The sequence below is a fragment of the Ursus maritimus genome, unplaced genomic scaffold (genome assembly GCF_017311325.1).
Source record: "Ursus maritimus isolate PB19 unplaced genomic scaffold, ASM1731132v1 scaffold_30, whole genome shotgun sequence".
Lineage (NCBI taxonomy): Eukaryota > Metazoa > Chordata > Mammalia > Carnivora > Ursidae > Ursus > Ursus maritimus.
In genome coordinates, this window is record NW_024425564.1 from 28,322,919 (window position 1) to 28,345,981 (window position 23,063).

The 23,063-nt window shown below is 44.9% G+C and overlaps 1 protein-coding gene across 4 annotated transcripts in view; it reads right to left on the reverse strand.

Annotated features, from left to right (window-relative positions):
* Positions 1 to 6,498: 6,498 nt before the first annotated feature.
* Positions 6,499 to 23,063, reverse strand: part of TPMT (thiopurine S-methyltransferase) — a 25,467-nt gene continuing 8,902 nt past the window's right edge. For 3 of the 4 annotated variants that reach the window (XM_008692781.2, XM_040645089.1, XM_008692782.2), the window contains 6 exons: positions 20,588 to 20,720; positions 17,648 to 17,700; positions 16,946 to 17,020; positions 11,883 to 11,968; positions 8,349 to 8,393; positions 6,499 to 7,360 (listed from right to left, as the gene is read on the reverse strand). In XM_008692781.2, coding sequence (XP_008691003.1) covers positions 7,248 to 7,360; positions 8,349 to 8,393; positions 11,883 to 11,968; positions 16,946 to 17,020; positions 17,648 to 17,700; positions 20,588 to 20,720 — 505 coding nt within the window. In that variant the 3' untranslated portion in view covers positions 6,499 to 7,247. Of the gene's footprint in view, positions 7,361 to 8,348; positions 8,394 to 8,492; positions 8,571 to 11,882; positions 11,969 to 16,945; positions 17,021 to 17,647; positions 17,701 to 20,587; positions 20,721 to 23,063 lie in introns of all 4 variants that reach the window. The other variant, XR_005838816.1, reaches the window with a different exon arrangement.

Sequence of the window (23,063 nt, forward strand, 5' to 3'; positions counted from 1 at the left end):
CACGAGGGAAGTTAAAAACCGAGGGGGTGTCTGCCGTCACACCTGTAGTAAAGTAGCTGCTTAGTGAATACTTGTAAAAGCGAATTCGTATACGAACAAAGCAATGATACAGGACAATAGAGGAAACCCTCTAGAGACATGCGTGTCAGAAAGGGGAGCAATGGCTGGGAATGTCTTCTAGAGGAATAGGAAATAAGAAAGCTGGTGAACGTAATTGCTAAACCGCGCCTGCCTTCTTTTAAGTGGTTGACAAAGATCAGCTTATTTAGAGCTCAGGACAGTCCTACAAGGGCTTATTGTTTTCCTCACCCCTGTTCCGCCGTAGAGTTCACAGAGGCTCAGAATCTTGCCCAGGGTCACCTGGCTAGGAAGCGACTGGGCTGGGATTTCAAGCCAGGCAGTTTGCAGAGCCCATGCTCTTAACCATCTCAGAGGTTCTCACACTTGGTAAACTTGGCACATGGTGAACACCTGGGTCTCATCTGGAGGTTTCATTGGTCCAGAGTGTGGTCCGGGCAGCTGGAACTTGTTAAAGCGCCCTTGGTGATTGTAATGTGCAGCCCAGTTGGAAAACCACTGCACGGCAATCCCTTCAAATCAGCACCAGGCTCAATTCTTCCAGCTTCAGTCGAGGCTGAAAACAGAGACAATGTGCCGTATGTGTGAAGGTCTGCAAACAGGAGATAACATGAGCTCTCTCAGGAATCCTTCGTGATACTACAATTTCTCATTTTTAGGGATCCTCCCCTTCCCTCCCCACAATGCCTTACGTGGACATGGTTTTTATACGACCACATACCAGATCACTACCCTTCATTTAAATCCTTATTTTATGATCATTCATCCTCTTATTTGCTAGACTTCTGAGAAAGTGGGATTTGTATCCCCTATTAAAACCCCTAAAGGGAGCTATATTGTAACTAAGATCACATCAAATAGAAATTACTTCCTGAAGTAATCTTTGAGTCAAGAAAAACACTACATCAAAAACTAATGATGTACTGTATGGTGACTAACATATAATTAAAAAAAAATCATTCAGGAGCGCCTGGGTGGCTCAGTTGGTTAAGCGTCTGATTCTTGATCTCAGCTCAGGTCTTGATCTCAGCGTCATGAGTTGGAAGCCCTGCGTTGGGCTCCATGCTGTGAGTGAAGCCTACTTTAAAAAACACACACACACACATTCAGGGAGAGCCTGGCTGTCTCAGTCGGGAGAGCATTGCAACTCTTGATCTCAGAGTCCTGAGTTCCAGCCCCATGTTGGGGGTGGAGTGTACAAAAAAATCAAAGACAAACAAAAAAAGGGAAGAAATATATTCAGGACACCAAAAATAGAATATTTTTAGAACTAGTGTTGTCTAATAGAAATATGAGAGGGCCACCTGGGTGGCTCAGTCGGTTAAGCGTTCAACTCTTGATTTTGGTTCAGGTCATGATCTCAGGGTCAGGACATCATGAAATCGAGCCCTGTGTCAGGCTCCCTGCTAGGCGTGCAGCCTGCTTAAGATTCTCCCTCTGCCCCTCCCTGCTCATGCTCGCTTTCTCTCACTCTCTAGCTCCCTCTCAAAGAAAGAAATATGAGAGCCACATATGTAATATTAAAATATCTAGGAACCACCTTTTAAACAGTAAAAGAGAAACCAGTGAAATTAATTTGATGCATATTTTATTTAACCTCCAAATACCCCAAATATTATCATTTAGAGATGTAATCACTATAAAAATTATTAGCGAAATTTTACAGCTGTTTTTTTAGTGCTGAGTAAAATCTAGCGTGTATTTTACACTCACAGCACATCCTAATTCAGACAGACCCCACGTCAAATGCTGTTTCCACGTGTGGCTGGGGGCCACCGCGTGGAACAATGCAGATGAGACAAAGTCTGTGCTCTCATATATTGCCTTCCTGAGATGCTTTCCAGACTGATTTCATTGAGCCGTGACTTTGTTCTAACTTGTCTCTGCTCTAACATTGTCTTAAGATGGACCTGAAGACCCCAGCTCATTGTTGACTATGGCAAACGTTCCCCTGACCCTTCAGTGCGATTCTCAGGCCGGCTGGTCATCCTACCCGCTTCTTCCTATCCTTTGCTGCTCCCTGCGGGGTAACCAGTAGTACTGCACCAAGGCAGAGGTGTTCAGTGAGGCAAACCAGAAAAAGCTTCAATAAATCCGACATATTTAAGAATGTTAACAGTAATTCCTCTCCCACTTGGCGGTTAGACAGCACAGTGGTTCTGGAAAACATCGTGGCATGCACACAGACCATCTATCCCAATGACGTACTGTCAAGACTCTAATGTTAAATTTAAAGTATGGAAATCTAAGTTGGTGGCATTTGATCGGAAGTTCAGGTTTTCTCAATTACACAAGTCTCCCGAACTAAAAACGTGTATGTCTGAGTCTCGCAGTTGAAGATCTCCACGTTCTAGCCGGGTGTCCTTAGACACCATTTTCTTCCTAGTTTGCTGCCTCTCCATGGGAAGAAATACAAACTATTCCAGGGTTCCTATCAACCTAACCCAGCTCCTCCCCTCTCCCCACCTGTCCTTTTCCTGCTTTTCCAAAATAGAGAATCCAATTTTCCTTTTCGTACAATCCCCAAATTACTCTTTATCTTCATCCCCTTTCTTTCGCTCTCATCTCGGGAAAACGTAAAGTTCCAGGAGAGCAAGAACCACATTTGGTGTTGCGAGACACCATATCCCCAGCACCTAGCACACACCTAAGACACGGGAGAAGCCCAGAAGATGTTTTATAGATGGATGATTGGATGAATACTGAAAAGGATACAACTTACAGGTATTCAACCCAGATGTTGTATCTTCTTGTTCATGATTCTCTAGTATTATAAGAAGTATTGTTTAAAAAGTAGCATTTAGGGGGCCCTGGGTGGTTCAGTCAGTTAAGCATCTGCCTTCGGCTCTGGTCATGATCTCAGGGTCCTGGGATCCAGCCCTGCATCAGGCTCCCTGCTCAGCGAGGAGTCTGCTTCTCCCTCTTCCTCTGCCCCTCCCTCCTGCTTGTGCGCGCACACGCGCTCTCTCTCTCTCTTGCTCTCTGTCTCTCTCACACTGTCTCTCTCAAATAAATCAATTCTTTTTTTTTGAAGTAGCATTTACGCAGGAACTGTGCCAAGCATTTTGCTTATCTCTAGAGTCAGTTCTGATAGGTTTCCAAATACCTTATTGAGTCTAATCCTCAGACATACACACACATCGATTAATAAAAGGAACGTCCTGAGTCTGCCTCTTACATTTGGAGCTTCCCATCTTTCCTCCCCCGTGGCTGGATCTCCGTGGATTTCCTCCATGCTTCCCTCCAACACACCTCACTTAGAAGGTTCTGGAATAGCCTGCCCGTGCCTTCCTGCTTCTACCTAGAACAAGTGCTGAGGGGCGTGGGGCAGAAGGGTTGAAGAACAGAACTTGCAGTCTGTGGCTCAGCTGTGTGCAAAGTACCAGTTGGCGGGGGAGGGAAAACCGAGACCCAGTTCAGGGCGGTTCCAGCAGAGGGGAGGCTGAGGAACCTGACGCGGGAGTTAGTGCTCAGGCACGTGGACTCCTGGTTGTGCAAGTGTGGCACGATATGCCACTTACGTGCAGCTTCGAAGGAATCCCAGAATGATTCCCATGACGCCGTTACCTCCCAGTCTGTACCTGACAGTAACTTGACAGAAAGGAGGAGGGGAAAGCCCGTAGAAAAGAAGCATGTAGTCAGAGAGGAGATGTACCATCTTTTAACAGAGGCGCAAAGACAGCAGGAGCTTTATTTAGCACGGGCTTGCGAGCCCCCGAGAGCGAGAATGCCCTTTGCCAACCTGAAGCCCTCTTGTGCTGGTCAGGTTTGAGTTTCGTGGTGATGTCTGGGGCTCTGCCCTCCCGTGGGCCGTCTTGTCTTCCAGCACCCACTCTGACCACCTATCTGATTTTGGAACTCATGCCTCGTGTGCGTGGTTTCTCAGGGGTGACGGATTTGGTGGAGAGGGAAATGGTGATTTGGGATTGAATGTCTTGCGTGCCTGCAGAAAAATGAGTTGCGGATGTACAATTGGCAATAAGCATCTGGACATTTTAACGTTTCTCAATTTGAAAAAAGGCGTCTCGGCATGCCATCCTGGATCGTCTTCTCTTCCCACCTGCTCTCCTTGAGCAATGTCATCCTCGCTCACGGTGTGAGTGGCCGTTCCCTGCACGCACCCCTCATGCAGCCTCACAACACCGAGGAGTAACGTTCTGTGTCAGTCTCTGCCCTGAGAGCCTGTGCTTCCTTGGGACAGGACTGCCGTCAATCATCCGTCCATTGTCCTCCAGCACTTTCAAGATTACTTACATTTGCTGAATGAATCTAATCACAGGGGAAGATGACATAATCATGGTACAGCTGTATGGTAGGACATGATGCAGCTATTTAAAAAATCTTGTTTTTAAAGAATCCTTAGTGACACGAGGAAGGGCTGATGAAACACCAGAGAAGAAAGACAGAAAAGATACAATACTGTCTCATAATCGATCTCAACTTTGCAGAAACATACGCGAGTCCGCAACATACCAGTAGGAGCAGACAAACAGGAAAACGTGACACAGAATTTGCAGTAATTCTCTCTAGTGATAGGATTTGGCCACTTTTGCGTTTTTTCTTTAGACTTTCCTGTGTTTCCTGCGTTTGTTTGCAGGGAGAAAGTATTATTTTATTATTATTTCAAAATAAATAAGTGTTAATATTTTATGGCCTGTTTTATACACACACACACACAATTTGCATACACACACTTCTAAACTGTGCTTCCTTATTCAAATAAACAATGACAGGTATGCACTACAGTGGAGAATGGGAAAATTTATTTGGACTACTTCTTCTGTGGGTCATGTTTTTATTTGTCCCTTCATTTTTTTGCCTAGAAATCCCCTTTATGTGACAGTATCTCTGACATCTTTCAGGCAACCTTCTGTGGTTCCCCATGCCATTAACCCTTTAGAGAACTCAATCTCCAGCCCACCACAGGGAGGTGATAAAGCTTTGAAAAGCTTTGTATTTTTCTTTCCACATCCATCCAAGTAGACTGGTACACACCTTTCTTGCTTTGTCCCGCCTTCCATGAAAACAGTGAGTGTGTGTGCTCGTGCATTCACTCCTGCTACTTAGGGCTGGGCATTTCACTGATCGCTGTTTGCAGGGCACAGACGTTCAGCAAGTCTATTACTGAGAATACAAAATTAAAAGGCATTTTTAAGAAAATGCTGAAAACAGTTCAGTTGCTCTAAAATAATCTAGATGTAGTATATTTCCCATCTTGAGACTTTTTAAAAGGTCAGTATTCTCCCAGCGAGGGCACGTAATATGTAAAAAATCAACTACAGGGGCGCCTGGGTGGCTCAAGCCGATTGAGCTCTCGACTCTTGATTTCGGCTTGGATCATGATCTCAGGGTCATGGGATCGAGCCCCCTCATTGGACTCCACACTCAGTGGGGAGTTTGCTTCTCTTCCTCTCCCTCTGCCCCTCGCCCCTGCTCTCTCTCTCAAATAAACCTCCAAAAAAAAAAAAAATCAACTACATAAGAATATCTCAATTTTATTTAAGATTCTTTGGGTACAAGTTGTAGAAACCAGCCCTAGCCAGAGAAAGAGAAAAGAGGTCTATATCATAAAGACACAGGGTCCTGCCCAGTGCAGCTGGGCTTCAGGAAGGGGGTAAATAGACACCCAGAACACCTGCGGCCCCTGTCCAACACCCATCTCCACTTTTCTTTCTGCAGATCAGCCTGCTCTCATTCTCAGATCTGTGTGGTGGAATGTGGCTGCTCCACAGTCCCTGGGGTCACATTTCAGTTGTGTCCGCTATCAGCGGCTATCTTGCTCTTCCCACCACAATCCCAGCAATCCCGAAGAGAATCAGATTGGCCCAACTCAGGGCAGTCGTCTGTCCTTGGTTCATTCAACTGCCTTCAGTGATGGAATCAGGTAGTCCACGCTCCGGACGGAAGCAGGTTGCAGAGAAGCAAGGAGCATTGTGAGACGGGAGACTCCAAATTAATCACCTTATAAGTATTAGAATAAGACCAGTGCCCGAGAGCATCTGGGGAGGTAGTCCTAACATGGGGCAGAAGAGGTGGGGAGGTCGATAACTCTGAAGCCCAAGGAAGTTATCACATAATTCTGCTTATGACATATTTCTGGGGAGGGTGTCTGTAGATTTCATCAATATTGAACAGGTTTATAAATTTTCCCATTACCAACAGCACACACACACATACACATACCATCAAGCAACCGCTTTTCTATAATACGATCCTATTAACATGAGCTGAACAATCCAGATCATTTAGGTAGGAGGTTGTATGGTTAGAGAGATGTCTGAGTTAACGAAATGTGATGCTAATGAAACAGAGAAGCTATGAATCATGAATCCAGCCCTAAGTACATTGTACTTCGTGAGACGTTATCATGTAAACAAGATTAAACTAAGAAAAACAAAATGCCTGCTAAACTTAGAGAAAAACCTTTTTAAAATTTTTTATTTTTTACAATTTGGAAAAGAATGTCCTTTTCCATGTAGGTTAGTTGGTTTAATACATTTTAAAATATGCTTCTTGATTCTGTTACCCATAAAATTATATAAGGAGAAAAAAATGTGAAAAGGGCTGCTAGGATTGAGGAGAAGATGGGGGTTTACATATAACTGCTTGGATCACCGTCTTTTACCTTGAACCCTAGTAAAGTGTTACGTGGCCTCAGTGGTTCTAAATTTCATAAGAAGTGTCAGTTTTTCTGCCTATTCTGTTTCCCTAAGTTATATGCATTGCATTTCTTTTACTTAAAAAAATTGCTATTTTTAATTTAATTTTTTAAAAATTATGTTTACATTTTAATTATTTTTAAAAAAGATTTTATTTTTAAGTCATCTCCACACCCAGCGTGGGGCTCGAACTCATGACCCTGAGGTCAAGCTTCGCATGCTCCACCAACAGAGCCAGCTGGGAGCCCCTTTAATTTTTAATTTTTAAAATTATACAACACATGCTGGTTGTAAAAAATTCTTGCAATCTGTAAGTAAAACAGGTATATTCTTTGACCCCCTCCTCCACTACACTTTCCTTTCTAAAGGTAGCTACTTTACCAATTTAGTTACGTGTCCTTTCCACACACATTTGTGAGCAAAGATCTGTAATGTGATTTGTAAACATTTTTTTTTCCAAGAGTCATCCATTATATTTTCATGCCTTAGTGTAATTGTCAATTTTCTCATTTACTTTCCTGTACATAGGTATAACTTTTCAACAATGTAGTCAATTCCCCAACTTTTATGTCGTTCTTCAAAAACATCAACCTTCTCAAGGCAATGAATGTTGCATTTTGAACCTGTAACAAGAAGAAAGGGAAACAAGCGAAAAGGTTAGTGAAGAATGCAGTTGAGGGGCACCTGAGTGGCTCAGTTCGTTGAGCATCTGATTGTTGATTTTGGCTCAGGTCTTGATCTCAGGGTCTTGGGATCGAGCCCCTTGTCGGGCTTCACACTCAGCAGGGAGTCTGCTTGTTCCTCTCCCTCTGCCCCTCCCCCTGCTTGCATGTGCGCTCTCTCTCTAACATATAAATAAATAAGTAAAATCTTTAAAAAAAAAGAATGCAATCGGGGTTTCTTCTAAAAACTCATCAAATCATTTTATAAAAGCAGTGTTACTGAAGATTTTTCTTTCCTTTGTTTGTTTTAAAATTTTATTTAAGTAATCTCTACACCCAGTGTAGGGCTCGAACTCATGACCCTGAGATCAAGTGTCGAATGCTCTTCCAACTGAGCCAGCCAGGTGCCCCTCTTTTGTTTTGTTTTTCTTTTTAAGAGCTTTTTTTTAAAAAAGGTTTTATTTATTTGAGAGAGAGAGAGAGGGAGAGGGAGAGAAAGCACAAGCAGGGGCAGAGGGAGAGGGAGAAGCAGACTCCCCGCTGAGCAGGGAGCCCGACTCAGGGCTCAACCCCAGGACCCTGAGATCATGACCTGAGCCGAAGGCAGACACTTCACCAACTGAGCCACCCAGGCGCTCCCCTCTTTTTGTTTTTAATGGAAATGGGGAAATGCTAAGGGCAAACTGTCTGACTCTGAATTGCCATTAGCACTTACAAGTCCTAAGACCTAAATTAAACATACCATCTCTCTGGAAGAACTCAAAGGCCTCTCACACAAGCAGACCACTTATCGAAAAAGGCATATGACAGAGATCGGTCCCTTTTCTAGCATAAAATAGCCTTCAGTAAAAGGGTTTCTGACTTTCAGATTTTATAGACTTCTAGACACGTAGTTGGTAACAGGTAAAACAGTTAATTGTTCACTTTATTTAAAATGTAAATAACTTACCGAATAATTTTTTAACTTCAGCATCTGGAACGTAAAATGGTGGTCCTAGGTAAAAGAGAAACAGGGTGAAGAATAATTTCTATAGATCTAATTCTAAAGAGAAATTCTCAGGGCCCACCTCTCAGCTGGTTTCCAGTGACTTACGTAGACTTATTCCATACACAACATCATTATCAGATTGGCGAGGATGTGACTTCCTCTATTTCTTCTTTTGCACATGTCCTAGCAAAGAGGTAGACTGGCTTTACTGAGGGGATGCCAATGTTGGGTGCCCATCTCCAGCTTAGATGAGACGACTGGGCCAGCCATGGGACTTGGGAACTTTTCTTTATTTTTTCCTTTCTCATGTTTTTATTTAAATTCCAGTTAGTTAACATACAGTGTAATATTAGTTGGAGGTGTAGAATTTAGTGATTCTCACTTACATACAACACCCAGTGCTCATCACAAGTGCCCTCCCTAATCCCCATCGCCCATTTAGCCCATCCCCCCACCTCCTCCCTTCTGGTCACCATCAGTGTGTTCTCTGTAGTTGAGAGTCTGTTTCCTGGTTTGCTGCCCTCTTTTTCTCCCCCATATGTTCATCTGTTTTGTTTCTTAAATTCTACATATGAGTGAAATCATATGGTATTTGTCTTTCTCTGACTAACTTATTTCATTTAACATAATACACTCTAGCTCCATCAACATCATTGCAAATGGCAAGATTTCACTTTCTTTATGGCTGAGTAATAGTCCACTGTGTATACACACCACCTCTTCTTTATCCATTCATCAGTCAATGGACATCTGGGTTCTTTCCATAATTTGGCTATTGTAAATAATGCTGCAGTAAACATAGGGCTGCATATATCCCTTTGAATCCGTATTTTTGTATCCTTTGGGTAAATACCGAATAGTACAATTGCTGGGTTGTAGGGCAGTTCTATTTTTAACTCTTTGAGGCACCTCCATACTGTTTTCCAGAGTGGCTGCACCAGTTTGCATTCCCACCAACAGTGCACGAGGGTTCCCCTTTCTCTGCCTCCTCACCAAAACCTGTTGTTTCCTGTGTTATTTTTAGCCCTATTCTGACAGGTGTGAGGTGGTATCTCATTGCAGTCTTGATTTGCATTTCCCCTGATGAGGAGTGATGTTGAGCATCTTTCCACGTGTCTGTTGGCCATCTGGATGTCTTCTTTGGAGAAATGCCTGTTCATGTCTTCTGCCCATTTTTTAACTGGATTATTTTTTGGGTGTTCAGTTTTATAATTTTTTTAAAGATTTTATTTATTTATTTGAGAGAGAACACAGAGGGAGAGTGGGAGGGAGAAGCAGACTCCCCACTGAGCAGGGAGCCCCTTGCAGGGATCAGTCCCAGGACCCTGAGCTCATGAGCTGAGCCAAAGGCAGACGCTTAACCGACTGAGCCACCCAGGTGCCCCGTATAAGTTCTTTATAAATTTTGGATACTAACCCTTTATCAGATATGTCATTTGCAAATACCTTCTCCTATTCCAAAGGTTGCCTTTTAGTTTTGTTGATTGTTTCCTTTGCAGTGCAGAAGCTTTTTATCTTGATGAAGTCCAATAGTTAACTTTGCTTTTGTTTCCCTTGCCTTAGGAGACATACCTAGTAAGAAGCTGCTACGGTCAGTGTCAAAGAGGTTACTGTCTGCGTTCTCTTCTAGGATTTTTATGGTTGCAGGTCTCCCATATAGGTCTTTTATCCATCTTGAATTTATTTTTGTGTACGGTGTAAGAAAGTTGTCCAGTTTTGTTCTTTTGCTTGGTGCTGTCCAGTTTCCAGGACTTGGGAATTTTAAAATCAGAATGAAGTTCATTCACAAATTCCTTGGCATTTCCTCCATCTTCTGGAGTATTGATTTTCCATGACTCCTGCACTCACTCACTCTCTATACGTCCTTCCCACTTTGCTGCAGGCCATTTACTTTAAAGGAAATGGAGCTTCTGCTCCTTTCAAGAGGTATTCTGAATTCCGGCCCCAGACAGAGCCTGTTGTGTTTTCTGCTCACAAGCCCTGCCTGTTCAGGAATGAAATTTAAATCAGATTAGCAGAGCTGAGGTCTGTCTCCATTAATTTCTATTTCCATCTGATAATTGTGGACACTAGGTCTCATCTTTTAATGAGCTTTTAAGATCCGATTTACTCACACAGAAAAAAATACTAGCATATGTAATTATTTATAAAATACCACACTTAAAAAAAAAACTCTGTTAAAAATCAAAAAGGGGACTTTTCCAATAAAAGTCTATATATTTGGCTTTCACTCCTTCCTGAAAATAAAAGTTGAGTCATGGCAAAGTTGAAGCTTACAATGTTCAAGCCCATCAAAAGGAGTCCAGGAGAAAACGTCACTTTGATAAGTTCAAAACAAAGATCGTTATTAAAGAATGCGGTACATTGTAAAATTTCAGAAATTAAAAAGCTGTAATAGTTAAGAAATTTTTCTGCACAACTCCTGTCGCCCCACATCCACGTCTCACCCATTGTCCTATGAGGGTGTGTCTGTGTGCGAATTTGTCTGCGTGCCCTAACACATCCCCACCAGCACAGATGAAGCCCATGTGCTCTGTTCACAGCAGGGCAACCGGTCCCTCCCTTCCTACTCCAGAGCTCATGAGACGTCTCTTTTATATTAGGCCATCCATTTCTCCCTCTCGTCTATAGTCTGAGCTGTGAATGGTGAACGAAATGGAAGACAAGAAAAACGTACATCAATGGGGAAGAGGAGAAAAGGTTTATAGTTTCCATTTACCCAAACCAGACTTTTCTTCCTGTATAAAAAGCAGTATTCTTCCTGTGATCTAAATTAGGAGCAAATAACCCTATGATCCAGCCATTGCACTACTGGGTATTTACCCCAAAGATACAGACGTAGTGAAGAGAAGGGCCATATGCACCCCAATGTTCATAGCAGCAGTGTCCACAATAGCTAAATCGTGGAAGGAGCCGAGATGCCCTTCAACAGATGACTGGATTAAGAAGTTGTGGTCCATATATACAATGGAATATTACTCAGCTATCAGAAAGAACGAGTTCTCAACATTTGCTACAACATGGACAGCACTGGAGGAGATAATGCTAAGTGAAATAAGTCAAGCAGAGAAAGACAACTATCATATGATTTCTCTCATCTATGGAACATAAGAACTAGGATGATCGGTAGGGGAAGAAAGGGATAAAGAAAGGGGGGGTAATCAGAAGGGGGAATGAAACATGAGAGACTATGGACTATGAGAAACAAACTGAGGACTTCAGAGGGGAGGAGGGTGGGGGAATGGGATAGACCGGTGATGGGTAGTAAGGAGGGCACGTATTGCATGGTGCACTGGGTGTTATACACAACTAATGAATCATCGAGCCTTACATCGGAAACCGGGGATGTACTGTATGGTGACTAACATAATATAATAAAAAATCATTTAAAAAAAAAATAAAATAAATTAGGAGCAAATAATGCTATCCGTGTCATAGAATTAGATTAGGAAATGAGGCAACATCTTAGAAAAAGAAAAACCAAAGAAACTTTACCTGCGTGTTTAGTGGGATCATAAGAAAGAACAGCCAAGAGGTATTGGAACCCTTTTCGCGTTAGGGACAGCATGATATCTGCATAGCTGAAAAGAACACAACATAGTAAGGTGTGACATTTCTCCGCAAAGGCAAAACTGCAGGGGGCGAGAGGCAGAGAGGGAAACCAGGCTCACTGTCCTCTACATTGCTGAGTTTAATTCTTGTAACGACCCCCTGAAGTCAACTGGCATTTAAATGCCAGAAACAGTCCACAAATTCTGTCACCTGCCAAAGCTGGGACATAGTAAAGATAGGAATCAAAAGGGGATGGGCTTCCAGAGCCCGTCAGATGGGAAGATGTTACATTAAGCCGAGCAGAAACACACACTTCCCGCAGCACTGCGAGCTCACACTGGGGCCAGGACCTGAGCGCTTGTTGGAAAGAAAGATGCTTGAGCTCCACTCTCAGAGCCTGATTCGGTGGGTCTGCTGTACGGCCTGGGATGCTGCAGTTTAACAATATCCTGGGGGGCTGGGTCCTCCCCAGGGGCATATGTGAGATGTACAAAACATAATTCCTTCCTCTATAGAGTTGAGACGGACGAGACTAACAAAGCAGGGGCACCTGGGTGGCTCAGTTGGTTAAGCGTCCGACTTTTGTTTTCGGCTCGGGTCATGATCTCAGGGTGCTGAGATCGAGCCCCACGTCTGGCTCCAGGCTTAGTGAGGAGTCTGCTTGGGATTCTCTCTCTTTCCCTGTGAGCCCCCCCCCCAAAGAAGTAGATACATCTTTAAAAAAAAAAAGAGGCAAAAATTCACGGGAGTATGAAATCAAAGCTCTGCAAACACAGCATAAAGCATGAGTGCTACCAGCACAGTCCTTTGTGTAGGTGTCCTGGAACACAGGTGATGCCCCGTCCCGGCCGTGTCTGATCGGTTCAGAATGGGGGGCACTGACTGGAACAAGGCCCATCAGCCCAGGGACCGGGAGCTGGGCCCGGTACAGAATACTGATCTGGACCAGTCAGATAACTGTGCTGGGAAATGGAATCGAGAGACCCAGAAAGGAGGTGCTGCTTAGCTGTCAGCACTGACCTAGAGCTTTTGTGGGGTGTGCTGGGTGGCGCTGGGGGTTGTGAGAAGCCTGACGTGTGGGAGCAGAGGTGGAGGAGGCCGAGAAAGCCGAATGGCCAGGGTAGGCGGACAGAGGAGACGGGCACAGGGAGCTAGAGAAGTCATGATGGACAGGCAGAGACGGGCAGACTGCCCAGCTCTGAGGGAGGTGCCGTGGCTCCTGGAACATGGATTTCTACTGGGCTTGAATGTGCTGTGATCCCTGCCCAGGGCTCTGGGAGAAACTGGGGAGGCAGGGGATTGGCATGGGGGTTAGGAGTAGGCACTTGGCCAGATGCCAGAGCTCGAAGCCCAGCCTTTCCGCTTAGTGACTATATGAGCTTGACACATTCTTAACCTCTGTCTGCCTCAGTTTCCTCATCTGTAAAATGGGGATCAGACTAGTAACCAACTCACAGGTTGTGGTGTGTATTCATTGAGTTTACACACATGAAGTGCTTAGAACATTGCCTGGTATGAGATAAGCACCTAGGTTCGTTTTTTCTTATTCTCTTTAGCAGATGCCCCTAGCTAGGGCTGGCTTGAGGGGGTCACAAGTCTTGCAAGAGAAAATGCAAGACCAAAGCAAACTCTTGAACAAAAAACCTCAGGGATGCCTGGGTGGCTCAGTCGGTTAAGCGTCTGCCTTTGGCTCAGGTCATGATCCCAGGGTCCTGGGATGAGTCCGGTATTGGGCTCCCTGCTCAGCGGGGAGTCTGCTTCTCCCTCTCCCTCTGCCCCTCCCCCCTGCTCGTGAGTGGGCTCTCTCTCTCTCTCAATAAATAAATAAAATCTTAAAAAAAAAAAAGAAAAAGAAAAACCTTAACTTTCTGATTGTTGGTCTTAAGAAGAAGGAAGCAGCAGGGCGCCAGGGTGGCTTAGTGTGTTGAGCAAATGGCTCTTGATTTTGGCTTAGGTCATGACCTCAGGGTGTGAGATTGAGCTCCACCTTGGTCTCCCCACTGAGCAGGGGGGGGGGTGTTCTGCTTAAGAATCTCTCTCTCTCCCCCTATGCCCCCCAACTCCCTGCTCACACTCTGTATCTCTCAAAATATATAAATCTTAAAAAAAAAAAAAAAAACAGAAGAAGAAGGAAGAAGTCACTGTTGTCCCCGAGCAGGTGATCAGTCAGACTGGTTTGGCAGGGTTTCCTAGGACTGACACACTTCATTCCCTTTGGAATGTGGACTTTCTCAACCACTTTCAAAAAATTCAGAAACATGAGAGAGGTTTGCCCCACTGATTAACGTTAGGCCAGACACCTGAGGGTCCCAGCACTTGCCTGCGTGCAATCAAAGCAGGAGAAATGCCCAGTATTCATGACAGGAGCGAGATAAAGTTCAAACAAGCACCAGGANGAAGGGAAAGAGATGTATTTTTCTGTTGGCCTGACGTAAGTGGTTATTCCGGTAACAAAGGCCAACATGTTCTCAGGTGTGCTTGGGGCTGTGCTCACACACACTCGCACGCACACATGCACGCACAAGTGCACACATGTCACTGGGCTGCCAGGAAAGAGAGAGGGGGAACCAGGAGGACACAGAGTCTGTGGCTAAGCTGGAACTGGACGCCCTAAACGAGACTTCTAGAGGGGGTCTCACTACTCATTGGTAACCATGAAACAACAGTCCAGAGGCCACTTAGATGGCCTCTATATCTGGGACAGAGGAGGCGGTCGTGGCTGGTTGGAAACAGTGCGTTTCCTTTGCTATGAGTCTAGTTTGCTCTCATGTGTGTATTTGACAAGTATTTGTTAAGCCCCTACTATGTGCTAGACATACACTCCGCCAGCTGGTGGGGAGATAACACAGTGCGCGTGCTCTCCCCTATGGTGAGCTCGGGACTTGCAGCTTGCTCCCCACCATGTGGATTTCAGCCGTGCAAATCAGCCCCCCGCAAGGACTCGCCTCAAGAGGATAATCGTCCTCAGGGAGGGGGAAACACCCACAAAGGCAGACCTCCCGCAGATGTGGGTTTAGGAGACACACGTGGTGTATTATGGAAACAAGGAAGCTGCCCGGGATACTGGGAGTTGCTCAAGGACACGGACGTCACACAAGAAATGCAAAGCAGACACTGACATGTGATGTGGACGTCTCGGAGGAAGAACAGAACTGGGAAGGGCAGATACTGGGCACAGTTCGTTCCATTATTTCCCCAACGTGGCACAGTGTATATTTAGAACGTGGTAGGACCTTAGTACTCATTTGTTGAATGACTGAATGAAAATAACGGACGCAAAGGGCTCAGTAAAGAAGCAAGGGCAGGAGACAGGCAAGTACAAGCAAACGCTGATGATGGTCCCTTAGGGAATGGCGACCTCTAGGCGTGTGAGGAAGGGGAAGGTTCCAGAAGGAGGTGAAGGAAGAGGACTGGCAACAGAAAGAAAAAGGAACACAGGAATGTGAATTATCACTGAAGGAAAATATATATTAAGAAAATGTGTGGGGTGCCTGGCTGGCTCAGTCAGTTAAGCGCCCAACTCTTGATCTCAGCTCAGGTCTTGATCTCAGGGTTGTGAGTTCAAGGCCTACATTGGGCTCCAGGCTGGGTGTGGAGCCTACTTAAAAAAAAAAAAAAAAAAGGAAAGAAAATGTGGCATAAGGGGTACCTTGCTGGCTCTGTCAGTAGAGCAGGGACCCTCAATCTTGGGGCTGAGTTCAAGCCTCACATCGGGGTGGAGATTACTTAAAATCTTTAAGGAAAAAAAAGAAAATGTGGCAAGGTCTACCTAAAGAAGATTAGGTTTGGCAATCAGCTTGACTCATCAAGCAATTAATTTTTAAGAAATAAAAATTTTATTTCTCTGATGTGTATGCAAGCCTTTGGACATGTGTTAAGAGTCTGCCTCCATACCACAAAATAGTTCAATAGTTATATGCCATCTCCAAGTAAGTACGTGATGATATTTGGATTGGAAAGTACATAGGAGCAGCCATGTTTTACTCTGTATGCTTTCTCATGTTTCAATTTTATTTTCTCGTAAGAGTAGGTACAGTAGGAATGGTCAAAAACATCACCAACCAAAGCTCTGACAGAATAGCAGCTAATATTCAGACAGTTACGGAGAGTAGACAGGCACTTTCCACATACGTCCTTCCCGTTAATTCCCACAGTGACTCCTGCAGGGTGAATAACGCAGGGATCATGAGCTTGGGCTTTGACCAAACTGGGTCTGAGTCTCAATTCTGTTGTGTATTAGCTGCCTGACTTCAAGCAACCTGATCTCTTTGACCAAAACTCAAGCCTTGTGTTGGGCTCCACCCTCCATCCTTCCTCATCTGTAAAATGGGAATAATGGTGGCACATGCCCCACAGGGTTGTTTGGTGGATTCAAGGTGTTGATAGAGTGTTTCAAGCAATGCCTGGCACATGGCAAGTCCCCAAAATGCCTACGAGGTAATGTTAGTGGAGGCGGTGGGGGCGGTATTAGCAGACACGCCCCCATCTTGCAGAGGAAGGAGTCAGCTGAGACCTGGAGAAGTTGAACACTTGGGTCAAGGCAACACAGCTTGGAAGTGACAGAGCCACAAGCCTCGAACCAGCTCTCCACGGTCATGGCCAAATCCTATCGTTTTTACACAGAGATGGTACTGAATTTAAGTCTTCTAATTCCAGATACAAGAAGCTATTTCAAACTAGTGAAAGTCTAACTAATTTTCTGGGGCTCACAAAAAGTACAGCGTGTTAAATGAAAAAGGCCAAAAAGGGAAAGCTGGTGTAATTAAAGAAACCAAATTACTGGGGCGCCTGGGTGGTGCATTCGTTAAGCATCTGCCTTTGGCTCAGGGTGTGATCCCGGCGTTATGGGATCGAGCCCCACATCAGGCTCCTCCGCTATGAGTCTGCTTCTCCCTCTCCCACTCCCCCTGCTTGTGTTCCCTCTCTCACTGGCTGTCTCTGTCTCTGTCAAATAAATAAATAAAATCTTTAAAAAAAAAAAAAAGAAAAGAAACCAAATTACTAACCATGCACGATCGCCTGGGTTAACAGCAACTAATGCTCCTCTATCCCAGATCCGGTCAAATTTGCCAATATTGGCTCTATCAGGAAGAAAAAGAAAGAAAAATACGTCTTATGTAAGAAAAATTGAGTCTTGAACAAGGAGCACAGCATTCCCGGTGGTGCGTGCTGCTGTTTCACTAGCTGTCAAGACATCGGGATCTCCGGCTGCTTTTCTCGAGTCTGCAGGGACATGTGGATGTGGGTGTGAGGAGCTCCTTCCAGCTTCAGGAGCTGGTGGCAGTAGCCTCCCCCCTGTGCTCTGACTTGGGCGCACAGAGGAGAACTACAGGACCATTTGTGACAACCTGCCCCTGGCCCCCCGATAAAGTACCAGGGCCTTTCAGGAGATAAGGTATCACCACCTTCTGCACTTGGAAATTCCTTTCTCTCACTGATCAGGTGTAAAACGAAGACACTGTCTTGCTCTTCCTTCCTTCTCCTGACCTGCCTCGAGTCATAACGTGTTTTCTATATTTTGGAAGCTATCCAAGGACGAAGCTAGCAAGTGTGCCCACATGTAGGCTGTAGTCCAAAGAACTGCGGGATGGAGACATCCATGCTTCTGCAAGCAGAGGAGGGTAACGAAAAGTCCCTCCCTCCCCCAGCGTGGCCCGGCCAGCACTCAAGTTACTCAAAGTGCAGAGGTGGGTGGGATTCGGTCCTACCTCGGAAGATCAAAAAGGTTGCAACAGTACAACGAGATGTTTCCTGAAGAGCTCTGTAATGAAAGTCAAGAAAAAATATGCTATTTAGTTAGGAGCTACCTGGATGGTTAAGGAGAGACAAGAGGGTAGCCAAGCACAGCAACGGTGGTGGGGAGAGAACGTGTAATTAGACATGAAGAATGTAATCGTACTGCAAAGAATTTTTTTTAACGGAAAATAAAATAAAACCTTACTGCAAATATTTTTTTTTAATGGCACTGTGTTTTTTTAGTTTTGTTTCGTTTGGTTGTTTGGTTTTTTTCAGACCTGTCTGGGCCCTTTGGGATCAACTCAAAGAGAAAAGTCATAGACGTTAACCCTGAAGGCTAGTTAGCTATTATTTTCAGACGTTGTTTTGTTTTAGCAATATTGACTTTAGCAGAGTCCTGAGATTTTGACACTGTTAAAGGTCAATAAACCGGTCCACCGACGACCAGGCAGGCTGATAGAGGAAGGTCGGATACTTCTAAAGTCACTCGTGCAAAGTACAGCTGTATGGACTCCTTCCTGGCTTTTCTCACATCCATTCATCAGCTAGTGGGCATTTATGGCCTGAGCCCCTGGTGGACAGGACTACCCGGGGTTCTGGAGAGTGGGTGTGAATCTGGTGCGGCCTCTGACCACAGCAAGGACAGCCTGGTAGAGCAGAGAGGCATGGGCGCAGAGGCGCATTAAGGACGGGATGGCCTGGGCTGTTCTGGTTGCGTGCCCGTGAACATGGGGACTCAGAAGACGGAGGAGGGAGCAGAGCTCGACAAGAAGCAGCCTCTGAAAGGGTGTCTGGCTGGATCTGCTAACATTATGGGCGGGGCGGAGGGCTGGGGGTGCAGTCCAGGGGGCATAAATGGACATGGATTCCACTGGGTCCAGGGGATATGAGAAGCCTGGGGTTGGGGGTGAGGATGAAGGGCAAGGAAGGAGAGGTCAGGACATGCCACTGTTGGACTGTATTCTGAAGGGAACCAACCAACCCGGGTTTACAAATAGAGGAAGGGTCTCTAAAGACCAGTCTGGAAGCACCATGGGGGTCAACCCAGAGGGGTGGGCGAGGTGGCAGAGAGGACAGCAGCGAGTCTCAACTTTCAGGAGCTTTAAATAGTACTGATGCTGGGGTCCACCCCTAAAGATTCTGCTTTAACGGGCCTGGGGTTGAGCCTCTGGACTGGGAATTTTGAAAGATCCGCAGGCCTTTGCGAATGTGCCCCCGAGTCTGAGAACCACCTCGAGGCTCTAGGATGAGCCTCTTTGGACTGAGTAAACTCCTGGAATGATTTGAGAACAGGGTGGGAGGAAGCTATAAAATAAAATACTATTAAGCCTCCTACAGACCTGCAATTAGTTTCAATATTTAGAAAACAGAGTACCTTGTGAGAGACTGAATGTACCAAGGGCGATGGCCAGACCACGTAGGACTAGAGAGCTTAGACCCATTGCAGCAGCCAGCCTGGAAGCCAAGCCACAGTCTCTGCCTCGATGACGTGTCAGGGTTGCCAGCCTCCCTAATTTTCATCACCTTTCCCCCTTCCAGCTCAAGATCAACCACAGAAAGCCAAATACACTCCCCCAGCCAATCCCACAGGATGCCGCCTCCCGCCTCCCGCCTCCCTGCGCCGACAGCCCCATCAGCCTCCCTGTGGTTTCCAGCACAAAGCTCTCCCACCCCCTGCCTCTGAGCCTCTGCTCACCACAAGTGACAGGCCCCTCTGAAAAAACAGCCTCGCTTGCTCTCATCTGGGTGGTCTTTTATTCCCACATTCCTACCCCAAGCAGGCGAAGCAGTTCCCCCAGCTCGTTGTGGGCAGAGGATGAAGACAACCCCCAGATCTATCACTTCAGCCCAAACGCCGCCCGCAGCCCCAGAGACATAAAGCCATTTGCCAGTTACACCTTCACCAGTCCACAGTTCTCTTAAACTCATCGTCTTTTCTTTTTCTTTTTTTTTTTTTTAAAGGTATTTCTACACCCAACACAGGGCGTAGATTTAGAGTTTCATGCTCTATCCACGGAGCCAGCCGGGCGCCCCGAACTCATCATCCTGAGAACAAAACTCATTTTCTCTGCCCCTTCAGCTTGTTTCTCTTTTATTCTCCACCATCCACTCCAGTCATCTGGGCTGGAGATGCAAACTCAGCTCCCACTTCATCCACACTCACTTAATCCTAAACGCTGCCTGTGTGACATCCTCAACATTGCTTGACCTGCCTGTTCCTCTATATGCCCTATGGCCGTCCAAGTGCAAGCCCTCAAGGGCTCTCCCCTGGACCTCTGCTCATAGCCCCCCATCTGGTCTCTCTTCCAGGAGGCCACCTCCCTTGAAGCCGCAAGGGTGGTTCGTCTCAAAAGAAAATCCAGCCGAGTCACGCCCTCCTTAAAATCCTTACTGTTCAGGATGAAGGACCGGCCTTCCAGGGCCTCGGAGACCATGCACTGGCTGGCCTGCCTGTCCCGGCTCCACCTGTCACCATGTTTCAGTGAGCATTCCAAGGCTGGGTTAGGGGACTTTCCTCTTTGTTCCCTTCATACTCTGTGTCATGACGCTTAGCTCCGTGTATGACAAATAGCTTTCTCTGTGTTTTTCTTCTCTCCTAAGCCAAGAGATTCTGTAGGGCAGGGACTGTGTTTTTCTCTCTTCACTGTCTCATGCAGGGCGTGGTACAAGACGTTCTCAGAAATGCCTGTTTATAAATTTAAAAAATCAAACTTTGCTATCAGCTGTTATATATGTTTGTGCATATCTGTGATGACCTATCTTTTTCAGCCCTAGCTCCTTAAACTCTGTAATGTTCAGGTGACTCTGTGTGAGAATGTGGGGTCACGTGACACTTGTATAGTAACTTAGGCTAAGAAAAAACCTTTCTTATGGGGACATGGGAATCATTATTTACTAAAAACAAGACAAACCTTGAAAACTTTGGCTCCAGGAATTTCCATCATGGGTTCTTCTGAGTAAGAAAGATTCTGCTCTGTAAAAAATTCCCGTATCCCAAGTTCACTGATTTCCACACCTACGACACTGTGTCCTAGGTCTGCAAACCTGCATGAAATCAATACATACACTTCAATTTTTATTTCAAATACAGTACTAAATAAAAGAATATACCCTAAAACACATACAACCCCCTTAATTTTAAGGGGTTTATATAAATTCAGGGTCACAGAGTTTCGTAGAACTCGTAGGGAAGTGGATCTATATATTCTGAAACTTAATGGTACATGGAGTTCTGAAAAATTGATTTATATGACCTTGGGAAAAAATTAAAAATTTGGAAAACTATACCTTAAAATGTTGATCTACTTACAGATGGGTTTGATTAGAAAAGTTTCTAATTAAAAGCATCCTGTGAATTAGAAATGCTTTTCAATTTCTCTAAATCAGCCCTGTCCATCAGAACTTTCTGAGCTAACGGAGGTGTCCATGCCTATACCGTCAAATCCTGCACCACTAACCACATTGGCTGTTGAGCACTTGAGATGTGGTTAGTGTGATTTATTTTATTTTTTAAAAAGACTTGATTTATATATTTGAGAGAGCATGTGCACGGAAGTGCAAGGGGGGAGGGGCAAAGGGAGAGGGAGAATCTCAAGCAGGTGCTACACTCAGCGGGGTTCCCTCTCACTACCCCGAGGTCATGACCTGAGCAGAAATCCAGGCCCCCCCTAGTGTGACTTAGTTTAGATTGAAATAGCCACATGTGCCTAGTACCACCGGGCTAGAGAATAGGGGTCTAGAACATCAGCACCCATTTCTATAGTCTTATAAATTTATATTTACCTACAATAAACACCATCCAGAAATTTATCTAACTGCCATATGCAAATAACTAGTGTTCTCCAGGTAAGCTTTATAATTACAGAATCCACAGTCTTGGGATCTTGGACTCCGGAGGAAACAGTGCTAGTGGTACAGCCTTGATGTTTGTCAAATTAAATAAACACATACAGTCAGTTCTGCTATAATGCAACGTAGGCATCCCTAAAAATCACTGTGCCATGCAAAATCATGCAATAAAAACCGAAAGGCTTATGGGGAAGATGGGGGGTGGGGCACAACATTACAAACTTTGTTATAGCGGAATATTACTCAGCCATAAAAAAGAATGAGATCTTGCCACGTGTGACATGAATGGATCTTGAGGACATTATACTAAATGAAATAAGTTGAACAGAGAAAGACAGATACTGCATGGTCTCACTTATATGTGGAATCTAAAAAGAGAGAAAGAAAACCCAACCAAGCTCATAGATCCAGAGAACAGATTGGCGGTTGCCAGAGGTAGGAGGGGAGGGTGGTCAAAACGAGCAAAGGGGGTCAAAATTCCCAGTTATGAAATAAATAAGGCCCCTGGGGAGGTGATGCGCAGCGTGGTGACTGTAGTTAATAATACTAGAAAGTTAGTAAGGGAGTAGATCTTAAAAGTCCTTATCACAAGAAAAAAAAATTCTGTAACTACGTGTGATGATGGATGTTAACTAGACTTATTGTGGTCATTTTACAGCATATACAAATTACCTTATACACCTAAAACTAACACAAATGTTATATGTCAATTATACCTTACTTAAATTAAAAAAAAAAAACAACTGTTACACATTTGCCATAACTTATCTCTGTGAATCAGGATTTTCTCAAAAATATACAGTTACACTTTAGAAATAAACTGAATAAATAATGCATTTACAAAAAAAAGTTGTCAGTGCCACATTAAAAAAAGTAAGACGGGGGTGCCTGGCTGGCTCAGTTGGCGGAATGTGTGACTCTTGATCTCCAGGTTGTGAGTTCAAGCCCCATGTTGGGTGCTACAGAGATTACTTTAAGAAATAAAATTTTTTAAATGTTTTTTTATTATATTATGTTAGTCACTGTACAGTACATCCCTGGTTTCTGATGTAAAGTTCGATGATTCATTAGTTGCGTATAACACCCAGTGCACCATGCAATATGTGCCCTCCTTACTACCCATCACCAGCCTATCCCATTCCCCCACCCCCCTCCCCTCTGAAGCCCTCAGTTTGTTTCTCAGAGTCCATAGTCTCTCATGCTTCTTTCCCCCTTCTGATTATCCCCCCTTTATCCCTTTCTTCCCCTACTGATCTTCCTAGTTCTTATGTTACATAGATGAGAGAAATCATATGATAATTGTCTAAAAAATAAAATCTTAAAAAAAAAAAAAAAAGAGGGGCGCCTGGGTGGCACAGCGGTTGAGCATCTGCCTTCTGCTCAGGGCGTGATCCCGGCGTTATGGGATCGAGCCCCACATCAGGCTCCTCCGCTATGAGCCTGCTTCTTCCTCTCCTACTCCCCCTGCTTGTGTTCCCTCTCTCGCTGGCTGCCTCTCTCTGTCAAATAAATAAAATCTTAAAAAAAAAAAAAAAAAAA